Source organism: Somniosus microcephalus, chromosome 25 (assembly GCF_052327205.1).
Source record: "Somniosus microcephalus isolate GS21.2 chromosome 25, FLI_Smic_1.0, whole genome shotgun sequence".
NCBI lineage: Eukaryota > Metazoa > Chordata > Chondrichthyes > Squaliformes > Somniosidae > Somniosus > Somniosus microcephalus.
In genome coordinates this window covers 39305799-39321816 of record NC_141011.1, presented here as the reverse complement: position 1 = coordinate 39321816, position 16018 = coordinate 39305799, and the positions used below count along the sequence as shown (strand labels likewise).

General features: G+C 45.4%; 1 protein-coding gene across 1 annotated transcript in view; it reads left to right on the top strand.

Moving 5' to 3' along the window:
• Positions 1–16018, top strand: part of LOC147100717 (glutamate receptor U1-like) — a 28577-nt gene extending 12559 nt beyond the window's left edge. The window contains exons 5-11 of the mRNA XM_085967246.1: positions 1092–1274; positions 2691–2917; positions 4519–4616; positions 6938–7155; positions 9577–9802; positions 10106–10350; positions 12994–16018. Of these exons, the coding sequence (XP_085823372.1) occupies positions 1092–1274; positions 2691–2917; positions 4519–4616; positions 6938–7155; positions 9577–9802; positions 10106–10350; positions 12994–13077 (1281 nt within the window). The 3' untranslated portion in view covers positions 13078–16018. The remainder of the gene's footprint in view (positions 1–1091; positions 1275–2690; positions 2918–4518; positions 4617–6937; positions 7156–9576; positions 9803–10105; positions 10351–12993) is intronic.

Below are 16018 nucleotides of genomic sequence, written 5' to 3'. Positions count from 1 at the left end.
GTCATGATGTGATGCTATTCATGCAGGCAAGAGAAAAAAGAAAGATTTGCATTTATATAGCGCCTTTCATGACCTCAGGACATCCCAAACCGCTTTACAACCAATGAAGTACTTTTGAAGTGGAGTCACTGTTGTAATGTAGGAAATGCGGCAGCCAATTTACACACAGCAAGCTCCCACAAACAGCAATGTGATAATGGTCAGATCATCTGTTTTAGTGATATTGGTTGAGGGATAAATATTGGTCAGGGCATCGGGGACAACGCCCCTGCTCTTCTTCGAAATAGTGCCATGGGATCTTTTACGTCCACCTGAGAGGACAGACGAGGCCTCGGTTTAACGTCTCATCGGAAAGACGGCACCTCTGACAGTGCAGCACTCCCTTGGTACTGCCCTGGAGTGTCAGCCTAGATTTATGTGCTCAAGTCTTTGGAGTGGGACTTGAACCCACAACCTTCAGAGGCGAGTGTGCTACCGACTGAACCACAGCTGACAGCTCTGTAGTTAGTGACCAGGGCGAGTTGTGTTTGAGTGAACTTCGAGAGTTAGCAATCTGAAATCAAAGGTAAATACTGATGAAAGGAAATCCTCAAAATGACATTCCCACTGGTCTCTAGCGACTGACACCTTTCCAAGTTCAAAACAGTGGAACTCATAGAATGATACAGCACAAAAGGGGACCACAGAAGGGGACCATCCAGCCCATCGTGTCTGTGCTGGCTCTTTGAAAGAGCGATCCAATTGGTCCCACTCACCTGCTCCTTCCTCATAACCCTGGAAATTTCTCGTTTTCAAGTAGTTATCCAATTCCCTTTTGAGTTACTATGGAATCTGCTTCCACCGCCCTTTCATATTCCAGATAGTAATAATAATTCATCTTAAATCTGGGTTTCAACCACATCTAAGAACGATACTTACAAGTGTAACAGGTCAACGTCTCTACACTTGGGATGTGGGCTTGACACACAGGCAGGAAGGAGATGAGTGAGCAGGTCCCGTCAAATGGGCTGCATCTGCAGTTGCCTCCACCATTGGTAAGATAGGTCCAGTTAATACACTAATGAGGTCTTCTTGATGTTTCCATTCAAAAGCAAACGCCATTTATAATGGCCAAGCCTACGGGAGGGTTCGAAGGGTTCTGCATCGACCTGCTTCAGTTATTCACAGAAAGGTTCAAGTTCCGCTATGAAATCCAACTCGTGAAGGACGGATTCTACGGGCGTAAATTGGAAAACGGCAGGTGGAACGGAATGCTGGGGGAATTGATGAGCGAAGTAAGTTTTTAAAGTGTCATTCTTGAATGTGACCAACATTCATTGCCCATTCCTCGTTATCCTGAGAAGGATAGCGATGGGCTGAACTGCTGCAGTCCATGTGGTGGAGGTCTTATTATTCTTTGTAGTGGTTTTGATACAACTGAGTGGCTTGCCTAGGCCACTTTAGAGGGCAGTTGAGAGTCAACCGTGTTGGTGTGGGGCTGGAGTTACATATAGGCCCAGACTGGTAAGAATGGCAGGTGTCCTTCCCTAAAGGCCATTAGTGAACCAGTTGGGTTATAACAACAATCTGACAGCTTCACGGTCACTTTTACTGATATCAGCTTTTTATTTCCAGATATTTTTTAAACAGATTTCAAATTGAGAAACTGCCCTGGTGGGTTTTGAACTGATGTTCTACTAATAGATTATTAGCCCAGGCCTCTGGATTACTAGTCCAGCAACATGACCACTATGCTACCGTGCCCCTTTAAGTGCACAAGTAAGTTGACCTTCCCTATCCGTGGGCTGACGCAAGTGGATTGTAGTGATTGGAGCTCCAGAGGTCAATGCCAGAAGGGCAAAAGTTGTCTTGATGCCTACCTCACCCCTCCTGCACACAGGTTGCCGAGTTTTCAATCTGTGCTGAGTGGCACGGTGCCTGATTCATGTTTTTTGGATAGAAGCATCACATCTGGTCTCGGCTCCTGCCACACACCAACAGCCCTGGTGAGATCAGGGTGAGGGTGGCAGAGAAATTCCCTTTAGCTAAGCAGCACTACTAGAGTAGACGTGTCCCTCAGACTGTGAAGGATGCATAGTTAACTTTCCATGGATCAGTACAGACTCGATGCTGCAGCGTATACACTGGAAACGGTAAAGACAGTGAGAGAGATAGAGCTCCAAAATTTAACACCACTCTTTTTGGGAGCAGCGCAGAGTGCCAGGAACAATCAGCAATGAATGTGCGGAGAGGTGCCCTAAAGTCACAGAATTGGTGGCCCGCACCGCCCTCTGTGACCTACGGAAATAGGGATACTTTGGGTGAGTCAACAAGGCCTTCCGTTACAAAAAGGCCTTGCCTAAACTTTACACAGCTCCTTTAATTGGCCTCAGTGCTTTATGAAGGGGAAAATCAGGCAGTGGTCTGCTCCTGATCGTTACCTGGTGAAGCCTGTCGGATTGGAAAGTGCTCGCCATTGTGAAATAACCCCCAACACTCACTGTCCAGGACAACACATAAGGAATGGCCATTTGAGTGCAATAAGACACCTGCGGGATGGCCCTCCGTTGATGGTCAGGATGCAAAGGGACATTTTTTTCCTCCCCGATGTTTAAAGGGTTTGTAGAAGTGCAAGTCTGCTGCTGTCGGAGAGAAGGAGGGAGTAGGAAACAATAAAGTAACTTTCATCTCCTCTGGTTGACTCTTGGCAGGAGGCAGATCTGGCCATCGCTCCACTGACCATCACTAGGGAGCGCGAGAATGAGTTTGGCTTCACCCGCCCCTTCATGTCCGTGGGGATCAGCATCTTGGTGCGTAAGGACTCCAACTCGCAGGGCACCAGCCTTTTCCAATTCCTGAGCCCCTTCTCCGCTGAGACCTGGCTCGGTCTTTTCATCGCCTATGTTTTGACCTGCTTCTGCCTGTTCCTCGCAGCAAGGTATTCTTTAAATGTTTATCAGGTCTAATTCTGACCAAAGAGCAGTGGAATGCAGCACCAGTAAGATCAGATTCCTGTTGAGAGAGTGGGAGAAAGAAGAAAGGGAAAAAATGAGGGAGGGAAGGAAAAAAGGAGAGACGGAGGAAAATGAAAGTGGGGAAGGAGGAAAAGATGGAAATCTTTTTGCACTCCTCTACTTGATATTTTCCATTTTATTTCCCCTTCCGAATCCAGCTCACTTTTCCCAGCTGGCATAGAATGATGCCACCCCTCAAGTTATTCCAATGAATCATCAATCATGTTAAGATCACCCAGAGGAAGGTGTGTTGGAATGACAAGGGAGAGATGTGAGGCAATAGTTGGCAAAGCAGACACTTGTATCACCTCTGGGACATGGGCTCAAATCTAGCAGTGCCTCATGGGATGAAATGCCATTGAGTTTGGATCTTTTCAAGACAGTTCCCAGTGACTCCACAATGCAAACCTGCCCATATCTTGGAGCTAATTGTCAACTTTGTTAAGGGAGGTCATGATGATGGTCTGTGCAGGAAAGGGAAAGGTCACAGTGTGGGTGGTTCGTAACAGATTGGGTTTAAGACATGTTGTTGCAGGCAGTATAGAGGGAGCTTTACCACAACTGCGGAGTGCCACAGGGCTGCACTACCACTTATCCCCTCTGGTGGTGCTACTGAGAACAGTAGCTTCCAGCAGCTCAACTGTGCCACTGGCTGGAATGTAGTTGGTACAACAACTGTTTGTAACTTTCACAAGTCCAGCACGGGTTAGATACAGAGTAAAGCTCCCTCTACACTGTCCCATCAAACACCCCATGGGCAGGTACAGCACGGGGTTAGATACAGAGTAAAGCTCCCTCTACACTGTCCCATCAAACACTCCCAGGACAGGTACAGCACGGGTTAGATACAGAGTAAAGCTCCCTCTACACTGTCCCATCAAACACCCCATGGGCAGGTACAGCACGGGGTTAGATACAGAGTAAAGCTTCCTCTACACTGCCCCATCAAACACTCCCAGGGCAGGTACAGCACGGGTTAGATACAGAGTAAAGCTCCCTCTACACTGTCCCATCAAACACTCCCAGGACAGGTACAGCACGGGTTAAATACAGAGTAAAGCTCCCTCTACACTGCCCCATCAAACACTCCCAGGGCAGGTACAGCACGGGTTAGAGAGTAAAGCTCCCTCTACACTGTCCCATCAAACACCCCCAGGGCAGGTACAGCATGGGTTAGATAGAGAGTACAGCTCCCTCTACACTGTCCCATCAAACACTCCCAGGGCAGGTACAGCACGGGTTAGATACAGGGTAAAGCTCCCTCTACACTGTCCCATCAAACACCCCCAGGGCAGGTGGAGCAAGGGTTAGATACAGAGTAAAGCTCCCTCTACACTGTCCCATCAAACACTCCCAGAGCAGGTACAGCACGGGTTAGATACAAAAAAGTAAATATTGCACTTTAAAAGTTAATGATTATAAAAATAGAAGGGGGGGGGACAAAAGTCTGTTATTGTTCCAGAGATGTGCTATATGTTATTATTCGACAATATACGGAGTGTGTTATGTGACTAATATTTTGCAGACTGAGCCCCAATGAATGGAGTGAGCCTGAGGTTGAAAGTAGCCGTTTCTCTCTGCTTGACAGCTTCTGGTTTGGAGTCGGAGCCCTCACTCTACAAGGTAAAAGGTCTCCAAGCACTGACAGTCAGCAGCTGCCAGTGGGCTTCAGCGGGCCTTGGTTCTGTCCTGCAGCTGATCATATTTTCCCTGGTTTAATTTTTGTTAAGGGGTGAAAGGCCCAGTCAGTGCTCACCTTCACGTCTGATCACCAAGGCAAGTGACATGAGACTGCGCAACATCCCACAAAATCCCCTCAATTTCTACGCTTCAAACTTATGGAGTTTCACTGGCCCCAGTTCTTACCAGGATTCAGGAGTTAAGAGTCAGTAAAACTATAGTAGATAGCGACCTACGAGAGCCTGTTCTTCACATTAATAGTGGTCTCCGACAGTGCAGCGCTCCCTCAGTACTGCCCATCCGACAGTGCAGCGCTCCCTCAGTACTGCCCCTCCGACAGTGCAGCGCTCCCTCAGTACTGCCCCTCCCACAGTGCAGCACTTCCTCAGTACTGCTCCTCCCACAGTGCAGCACTCCCTCAGTACTGCCCCTCCCACAGTGCAGCACTCCTTCAGTACTGCCCATCCGACAGTGCAGCGCTCCCTCAGTACTGCCCATCCGACAGTGCAGCGCTCCCTCAGTACTGCACTAAAGTGTCAACCTAGATTCTGTGCTCAAGTCCCTGGAGTGGAGCTTGAACACACAACCTTCTGACTCAGAGGCGAGGGTGCTACCGCCGAGCCACGGCTGACGCTATTATAGGAACAGGAGTAGGCCATTTAGCCCCTCGAGCCTGTTCTGCCATTCAATGAGATCATGGCTCATCTGTGACCTAACTCCATATACCTTTGGTTAACAAAAATCTATCAATCTCAGATTTAAAATTAATTGACCTAGAATCAATTGCCGTTTGCAGAAGAGAGTTACAAACTTCTACCACCCTTTGTGTGTAGAAGTATTTCCTAACTTCACTCCTGAAAGGTCTGGCTCTAATTTTTAGGCTACGTCCCCTAGTCCTAAACTCCCCAACCAGCGGAAATAGTTTCTCTCTATTTACCCTATCAGTTCCCCATAATATCTTGAAAATGTCGATCAAATCACCCCTTAACCATCTAAATTCCAGGGAATACAACCCTAGTTTCCATAATTTATCATTCTGGTAAACCTACGCTGCACTCCCTCCAAGGCCAATACATCCTTCCTAAGGTGTGGTGCCCAGAACTGCTCACAGTGCTCCAGGTGTGGTCTAACCAGGGCTTTGTATAGCTGCAGCATAACTTCTACCCCCTTGTACTCTCGTCCTCTAGATATAAAGACCAACATTCCATTAGGCTTTTTGATTATTTCTGTACCTGCCCATGACATTTTAATGATCTATGTACATGGACCCCATAGCCTCTTTGGACCTCCACTGTTTCTAGCTTTTCACCTTTTAGAAAGTACTCTGGAACGCTATTATAGGTCCAAAGTGGATGACCTCACACTTGCCTATATTGAAATCCATTTGCCACAGTTTTCCCCATTCACTTAATCTATTAATATCTTTGTAATTTTATGCTTCCATCTACACTGCTTACAATGCTGCCCATCTTTGTGTCATCGGCAAACTTGGATATGTGGCTCTCTATCCCATTATCTAAGTTGTTAATAAATGCGGCGAATAGTTGAAGCCCCAACACAGATCCCTGTGGGACACCACTAATCACATCCTGCCAATTAGAGTACCTGCCCATTATTCCTACTCTTTGTCTCCTGCCGCTCAGCCAATTTAATAACCAGGTCAATAATTTGCCTTCAATGCCTTTGTGGTAAAATAGCCTGTCTGGGTTCACACAGGAAGATTGGCATTTGGGCGAGGCACCAGAGGGTGGCTGATCGTCATGGAGCTGTACTGGAGAAGGTGCAAAAAAGATTTACAAGGATGATACCAAAACTGAGCCGTTATAACTATCAGGAAAGACTGAACAGGCTGGGGCTCTATTCTCTAGAAAACAGAAGGATGAGGGGTGACCTAATAAAGGACTTTAAAATTATGAAGCGATTTGATAAGGTAGATGTTTCGGGGGGTGGGGAGGAGTCCAAAACAAGGGGCCATAAATATAAGATTGTCACTAATAAATCTAATAATTCAGGAGAAACTTCTTTACCCAGAGAGCAGTTAGAAGGTGTAACCTGCTATCACATGTAATAGTTGAGGTGAATAACATGGATGCTTCGAAGGGGAAGCTAGATAAGCACGAGGGAAAAAGGAATAGAAGGATATGCTGATTGGGTTAAATGAAGAGGGGTGGGAGGAGACTCGTGTGGGGCATAAACACAGGCTGAATGGCCTGGTTCTGTGCTGTAAATTCCATGAAAAAAATACCCTTGCTGTGTTCCAACAGGTGCGGAGCCACATCCCAGAGCCCTGTCCACCCGGGTCATTGGCACAATCTGGTGGCTGTTCGTCATCGTTCTACTGGTAGCATACACGACCAGTTTTGCAGGCTCCTTGAACTCGGAGACCCACCGACCAGTCATCAATTCCTTCGATGACCTTGCAAAACAAAGTGAAATTGAGTACGGCACAGTGTATGGTGGCTCCACCTTCGCGTTCTTTAAGGTACATGCCTCTGCCTGGCGCCAGCTTTGTATTTTCTCAACCCAGCTCTTGCCGGGATTCAGGAGAGAAGAGTCAGTAAGAGTACAGTGGATACCGGCCTGTTCTTCATCAGTAATAAGGGTCTCATACTCAATTGGACAGGTTTGCCTATTACAACCTACAATTGTGTAGCAGCTTTCACATCTCAGGGCACTTCACTGAGTTTGCATGAGCCTTGAGCAGTAAAAGAAGAGTTCAGACAAGTGATCCATAACATGGTTGGAAAGATAGGCTTTCAGGAGAGTTTTCAACAGTGAGGTGTAGCAATGTGGAAGGTTTAGAGAGGGAGACAATTTAGTTACCAACCAATAGTTATGGATACGGCAGCGTAATGCCTATGTTACTGGACTGGTAATCCAGAGGCCTCGGCTAATAATCATTACAACATGAGTTCAAATCCCACCATGGTAGATTTAGGAATTGGAATTTTTTTTTTAATAATCTGGAAATAAAATGTTGGTATAAGTAAAAGTAACCAAGAAACTCAGATTGTTGTAAAAAGACACCTGGTTCACTCGTATACTTTAGAGAAGGAAACCTGCCATTCTTCTGTGACTCCAGTCTCACACCAACATGGTTGAGTCTTACATGTGCTCTTACGTGGCCTAGCAAGCCACTCAGACGTTCAAGAAGGCCCACCTACCATCTTCTCAGGGTAGCTAGCAATGGGCAATAAATGCCGACCTTGCCAGTGATGCCCACATCCCAAGAATGAAAAAAAAAATCAAGAACCCTTGAAGCCCAATAACTTAACGATTAGAAACACCCTGGTAACTAATCAGTGACCAGCAGCTCAGCAACCATCAATGAAGAATGCTTGGGTAACCAGGAGTGAAGTCAGCTTCATTATCAACTAATAAAGACTAACCTAATTACCCATCATTAGAGCTCAATAACTACACAGTGAAATGTATCTTAGAAGCCAGCAAGTGAAGAAGAGCCAAGTCTCCCAAACTTTGATTCCTTCCACAAAAGCAAAATACTGCGGATGCTGGAAATCTGAAATAAAATCAGAAAATGCTGGGAATACTCAGCAGGTCAGGCAGCATCTGTGGAGAGAGAAACAGAGTTAACATAGAAAAATAGGAGCAGGAGTAGGCCATTCGGCCCTTCGAGCCTGCTCCGCCATTCAATATGATCATGGCTGATCCTCTATCTCAATACCATATTCCCGCTCTGTCCCCATACTCCTTGATACCTTTTGTGTCTAGAAATCTATCTATCTCCTTCTTAAATATATTCAGTGACTTGGCCTCCACAGCCTTCTGTGGTAGAGAATTCCACAGGTTCACCACCCTCAGTGAAGAAATTTCTCCTCATCTCAGTCCTAAATGTCTACCCCGTATCCTGAGACTGTGACCCCTCATTCTAGACCCCCCCAGTCAGGGGAATCATCCTCCCTGCATCCAGTCTGTCTAGCCCTGTCAGAATTTTATACGTTTCAATGAGATCCCCTCTCATTCTTCTAAACTCTAGTGAATACAGGCCTAGTCGACCCAATCTCTCCTCATACGACAGTCCTGCCATCCCAGGAATCAGTCTGGTGAACCTTCGCTGTACTCCCTCTATGGCAAGTATATCCTTTCTTAGGTAAGGAGACCAAAACTGCACCCAGTACTCCAGGTGTGGTCTCACCAAGGCCCTGTATAACTGTAGTAAGACATCCTTGCTCCTGTACTCAAATCCTCTTGCAATGAAGGCCAACATACCATTTGCCTTCCTAACTGCTTGCTGTACCTGTATGTTTGCTTTCAATGATTGATGTACAAGGACACCCAGGTCCCTCTGTACATCAACATTTCCCAATCTATCACTATTTAAATAATACTCTGCCTTTCTGTTTTTCCTACTGAAGTGGATAACTTCACATTTATCCACGTTATACTGCATCTGCCATGTATTTGCCCACTCACTCAACTTATCTAAATCGCTGTGAAGCCCCTTTGCATCCTCCTCACAACTCACAATCCCACCTAGTTTCGTGTCGTCAGCAAACTTGGAAAAAATACATTTGGTTCCCTCATCCAAATCATTGATATATATTGTGAATAGCTGGGGCGATTCAGCTCGATAACCTTTCATCAGAACTGGAATGAGTTAGAGATAACAGTTTTTTAAGCAAGTACAAAGCCAGGGGGGAGAAGTGGTGGGGAGAAGGAAAGAACAAATAGAAATGTCTGTGCCAGGGTGGAGGGCAGAGAGTGATTAAAAGATAAAAGGGATGATGGTGCGAGGCAAAAGGTGATAATGGGACAAGAAGCAAAAGACAGGTGCATAGGTCTGACCTGCTGAGTGCTTGGCATTTATCCTGTTTCTAATTATCCTCGTTAATGAATGTATCTTTTATTAATATGAATGCTCCTCTCTTTGATATTCTGGCAGAACTCAAAAATTCCAACCTACTCTAAAATCTATGAAACAATGAACAGTAAAAGCGATTCCGTCCTGGTCCATACGACAAATGAAGGAGTGCAACGAGTGCTCGGCTCCAACTACGCCCTAATTGGCGAATCCTCGATGATAGACCTGGCTGTCGCAGAGCACTGCAACTTGATGAGGGTCCCGGACGTAGCAACTGTAAGGGGATATGGAATTGCTACTCGCCTCGGTGAGTTGCATCCTTAAGCTAAACCAATTGGTTTATTTAAGACGGGTGGACACAGTCCCCCCTTTGGGTATTTCTTGAGAGTCTTTACATTACAACTGCAGTTCACAAAAGTGCTTTGTTGGTTGTGATGTGCTTTCGGGTGTCCTGAAGTCATGAATGGTGCTGTATAAATGTTCTTTCCTACTCAATATTCCACGCCTCACCCCCAATTTCATGTTCTCTAATCTCACATGTCTACTGTTTAATTTAACTATAAATTTTGTTTCAAGAATATATCATTCTTTGTTTTGTTTTTGGCCCAAGGTGATCCACTCAGAGACAATTTAACTCTTGCCATTTTGGAGCTTGAGGAGTCTGGACACCTCCATCAGTTGAAGGCCAAATGGTGGCAATCTTCGTGTAGTGATGAATACTCAGCAGAATGGAGTCCACTGAAACTAAACCAGATTGGAGGCACCTTCCTCTTTCTCGCAATTGGATTGTTGTTGGCCTTGGTCATCGCTTGCATTGAGTTGGCTGTCAAATCAAGAAAAAAGGCTGATCAAGATGTATGTGTTTTATTAATTCCTCCTACCTTGAACAGAGGCCCAACCAGTTCCCATTCACCACCACCCTCCTCCGCCTGGCTGAACTTGTTCTCACATCGAATAACTTCTCTTTTGACTTCACTCACTTGCTCCAAGTAAAAGATGTTGCTTTGGGAACTCGCATGGGTCCTAGCTATGCCTGCCTTTTCGTGGGTTATGTGGAACATTCTTTATTCCAGTCCTACTCAGGTTCCCTCCCTCACCTCTTTTTCCGGTACAGTGATGACTGCATCAGTGCTGATTTCTGCTCTCGCCCTGAACTGGAAAATTTTATTCACTTTGCTTTCAATTTCCACCCTTCCCTTGCCTTCACATGGTCCATCTCCAACTCTTCCCTTCTCTTTCTCGAGCTATATATCCTAAGATCTTATTTGCCTTTTTCACCACCACATCTCATTGCACTGGCGGTTTCATGGTATTTTCCACTAAAACCCCACGGATTCCGCTCCTGTGAGGTTTCCTGTAACCTGTTCCCATTTATTTGGCACTCCCACTGTTGTTTCACTTCCATGACTTGCATTACTCTAAATCATTTCTCTACATTCCCACTTTTTGGCCCAATCCCCAAATTTATCCAGATGCTGTGCAACTGGTTTCTTTGTTCCCTACTTTTCATGGTCACTCCCATTTTATCTAATAAATAGCCAGTTAGATGGACCAGGAAGGACCAGATTCAATTTCAGGGATGTAGCTGATCTTACTGAGGATCTCAGTGCAGTCACTATGATCCTGGGCTGGGGTGGGGGGAGAGGGGAAAACACAGCCAGGGTTCCCACTCCAAATCACAATCTACTGCTGGCAATTGTGCATATGTGCAATTGGACAAGGACAGGACTGGGCTCAGCTGTGATGCTCCTTCCGTCACACGACACGCAGCTGTCTGAGCTCACACACAAAGTATGGGGGAAGCTGGATAGATACTATAAATGGCTGTACCCTGAGCCAGGAACCTATGCCTTCAGGAGTGGCAAAAGAAAGTTGGGAAAAAAAAGGTTGGCCAGGAATACATTCCTCAATGGCATGTTTTAAACTACCTGTAACACGGTAGAGAATTGAATAGCCTACAGCCGGTGGCTCTATGCCATATAGAGATATGCTCAAGAAGACACTACCCCCTGAGAAAATAGGATGTCATAATGTGTTTGTAAAGATCTTGGAGAAACTTGGCATCAAACAAAAGTTTTTTTTGATGGAGGGGCGCCGTATGTAGAGGTGGGATACCTACCATTTCATTTCTGGAGTTGGGTTTGGGAGCCCAGGTTATTGGGTGAAAGTCTCCTGTGTTTTCTGGTAGTAATGCTTCTGCGTGAAATTAAATTGGGGCAGCGAGATCCCAGCTCAGAATCGGCTGACTTTTTTTTTTTGCACTTTGGTTAATGACTTCTCCAAGTCTGTATTCACCGGCCTGCATTTTTCACTTTGAGTAATGATGTCCCGTGATGACTTTCAACTCGGCCCCGCTTTGGGGAGAGGGGGGTTCGGCAGCCCCCTTGGCGGGGGGGGGCGGGCGGCAGGACCTGATTGAAAAGTAGGGAAGTTATGCTAAACTTGTCTCAAACCTTGATTAGACCACAGTTGGAGTACTGCGTACAGTTCTGGTCGCCATATTATAAAAAGGATATAGAGGCACTGGAGAGGGTGCAGAGAAGATTTACAAGGATGATACCAGAAATGCGAGGGTATACATATCAGGAAAGGATGAACAGGCTGGGTCTCTTTTCTCTTGAAAAAAGGTGGCTGAGGGGTGACCGAATAGAGGTCTTTAAAATTATGGAAGGTTTTGATAGAGTGGATACAGAGAGAATTTCTTGGTGACTATCTTATGTTGATGGCCTCTAGTTATGCTCTTCCCCACTTGTGGGGAAGAGCATAACTAGAGGCCATCAACATAAGATAGTCACCAAGAAATCCAATAAGGAATTCAGAAGAAATGTCTTTACCCAGAGTGGTGAGAATGTGGAACTCGCTACCACAGGGAGTGGTTGAAGCGAAAAGTATAGATGCATTTAAGGGGAGGCTAGACAAGCACATGAGGGAGAAGGGAATAGAGGGTTATGCTGATAGAGTTAGATGACGGGAGGAGGCTGGAGTGGAGCATAAACGCCGGCATGGACTAGTTGGGCCGAATGGTCTGTTTCTGTGCCTTATATCCTATGTAATCCTATGATGGGGCTTGGTCCTTTCCACAACAGCACCGAAGCCTGGACTCCCGTCTCTTCCCAAACCATCGTTCTTCAAGGCCAACCAAAACCCAAGAAGGGAACCCCCCCCAAAAGAGGGTCAAAAGTCAGCGTGGTGGCAACTCGGGGTCAGTCTCTGCAGAGGTGGAAACTCTGGACTTAGTCTCAGATTGGAGTGACATCTGGGAAACATGCCTCCTTAAATTGGCAATCTCGCTTTGAGATACAAGAATTTTTCAGATTAGCGCATTAAGTGGGGTGCCTTCCCAAGTTGGAGTTCAAGCCTACGCTATACCCCTGACTTGGGAGCTTAAGGGGTGTGGGTGATAAAATTAGATACGGCGTCATCAGAATTGACTCAAGCTTAGTAAATGTTGTCCTGACTTGTCTTGTTTTTCCTCTTTCATTTTTTGCTTGCTTACAGAAATCCTGTTGCAATGTCTTCACTGAAGAACTTAATCTTCGATTCAAAGGGGGAAGCGAGGCCAATAAAAAGACCAAGGCCTGAGGATCTCACAATGAAAGATGGTTGTTCACTCAGATCATCACAACTAACCCACTTCTCTCCTCCTCCTAACGCAAGTTATGTGGAAAGTTGAATTTAATATATAATATTCTTATGTTAATTGTAAGATACTCTAGTTGTGTATACATATATACAGACGTAGGATTAGCATTTGGTTCAATCTTTTGGTTTCTTTTTACTTAATGAAATAATTAAAAGTTGCTCATCCCCAGGATGCTTTAGGGTTTGATTTGTCAGGGTACAATTTAGCTGACACTGTGGTTTAGGTGTTGGGTGAAACGTCAGGATGTGTAAGATTCGTGTCTCTTGACTTGTTTTCATGGCCGCACTGGGAAACAGTTAGCCAAGGCAGTTTTGAGATAAGGAGTGGAACAATGGAACAACAGGATGAAAAACAGTTGGCACCTGTTGTTTTGAAGGAAATAAATCCTTTCTGGGGGGTCTTGTTCACAATAACGCTGGCCATGCCATAATTAATTATCAATGACAGAGTTCGTGAGAAACAGATTATAAAGATCCTAAGCTTTTCTTAACAAGTGGTAGAGTCAGGGTTCGACAAGGAACAACCAAGGTTACCTGTCTACCGGGGGAAACTGAACAGTTAATATTCTTTATTTCTCTGTATGTCAACAATGTGTACCTGGACTGGGCCGAATACAAATTAACGGAGAACGTTGCAAACCCTATTTGGTGCCAGAAATTAAACTGTTACATAATGCTAACATAGAAAAATACAGCACATATCTGAACTCCCGACTCTGATGGAGACTATTATTGGTTATTTAATGTAACTAAAAACTGGAATATAGTGCAAGGCACCACCAAGATTGAAAAGAATACGATAGATGAGATAATCAGCAAGTTGTGATGAATTGATGCCAAGCTTGGATTACAAAGCCTGTCGATTGTAGGAAGAAAGCCATATTGAGAGAAGTGACGAGTTCCACAGTTAAGGATCAGTTACAGCAGGAGATAGCGTGATGTGCCTTGATTTTAACACTGAAATCAATGGAATGAAAAGCGGATGGGATCCGTAACAGGTGGGCGATCCGCTCCACCCCGCCCCGTCAGGTTACCATGCAAATTCACCCCATGTCCCTTAACCAAGTTCCGCAGCTCAGGTGAAAAGCAACTCACTGCAATTACTTAGACACTTAAAGAAATGAACCAGCCCCCAGGAACGCTGTCCAGGAATAATAGTCGAGGACACTGGTAATCTTGCCAGCCACTGGCAGCGCTACCCTTAGTTGTAACTTGGTTATAGATAACCTGGCAAAGCTCTACAACTGGCGTTGTGCTGACAGGGAGAACATGGAGGCAGTTGTCCTTGGTTACTGGCAGGTAGGTGTGCCAGGGTCTGAAAGTATGATCTGGTGCCTGCTGAACTCCTGGGCAAACATCCGACATCTTGGACCACCTCAACCATGAAATGCTGTATTTGAGTCACCTTTAAAAACAAACTTCCCGTAAAGGAGGTAAAGAAAATAATTACTCCCCAAAAATTGTATTTTCCTAAAAAATTAAAAATTTGAAAAATGGAAACAAAATCTGTCATAAATAATACAGCACTAAACCATACTGTAAACATTGGAAAAGCACACACAAGGTCTGCTTCTCTTTAAGAGCTCCATTTGCCTGTGGAGATGCCAATGCTCCCATTCTAAAGGGGCACTGGAAGGAAAGAAAGAGCAAACCCAGCACAAACCCCACACAATTGTTCCGGGTTCAGAATCGGCCCTGCTATTTCCAATTCAACAATACACAATCGGCATCACCAAGTCTTGGATCAGGATTCCAGACTGTTGGACCCAACACTGGGTGTTAGTTTAGTGGAGGTTAGAACGTGGCTGCCAGTCTCTCAGTAAATTGGTCTGTACAATCACCCTTTCCCCACCACACCACGAATACCACCAACCGCCCAATCTAGATGGTGTGTAAGTAAGTTTGTACTCACCTGGCAGATTGAATCCACACTGCAGAAGCTGGTGGTCAACAACCAGTGGTGGCCGAGCCTTCAGCTGCCACGGCCCGAAGCTCTGGAATTCCCTCCCTAAACCTCTCCGCTTCTCTCGCCTCCTTTAAGAAGCTCCTTAAAACCGACCGCTTTGACCAAGTTTTTGGCCACCTGTCCTAATATCTCCTTATGTGGCTCGGTATCAACTTATGTTTGATAATTGCTCCTGTGAAGCGCCTTGGGATGTTTTACTACGTTAAAGGCGCTATATAAATGCAAGTTGTTGTTTATCTAGGATGGCAAACCACTTTGGGAGGGAAGGGCATGATGCTTCACTGTAGAAAGGAGAAGCAAGGAAGTATATTACTAAGCTGATACAGTCCGACTGCGAGGAATAGGGCTAAAGTCAAGAATTTCTAACGTCAGCACAGGTAGAGGTTGTAAATTCCTGGAGTAAGCTGGTGCACTGGGGCTAGTCACTGGCCTCTGACCTCTAGGAGCGTAGTTCAATCCAGCCTAGACCAATGGGTTGAAAGGGTCTAATGTGAAGAGAGTTTGGGCAGTTTCAATCCCGTTCTTAGATGGGTCTACAGTACAAAACCAACCCAGCTTTGCACGAATTGGCAATGTCACTCAGACAGGCCTAAGAATGATTGCTCCCAAAAATTGCAAACATGTCACTCTAGTGCAGTAAGGGGGTGCTCGTTGCAAGTAAAACAAGCTTTAATCTGCAGCTAGCTATGCCTGACCTGGGAACACTGGGTGCTTGAAATAAGACAGTCTTCTATTCTCCAGCACCAACATCCCTCAGCTTAAATGAGAATCTGGTTTTTTTTAAAGCTTGCATGCCTTTAGTAGACACACTACTTTTATATATTACTTGTACAGGACTCAGTAATAACATTCATGTCATGTTAGTGTTGATTTTAGACTCATTGTCTTAATAAAATCTTGTACTGCAACACAGAA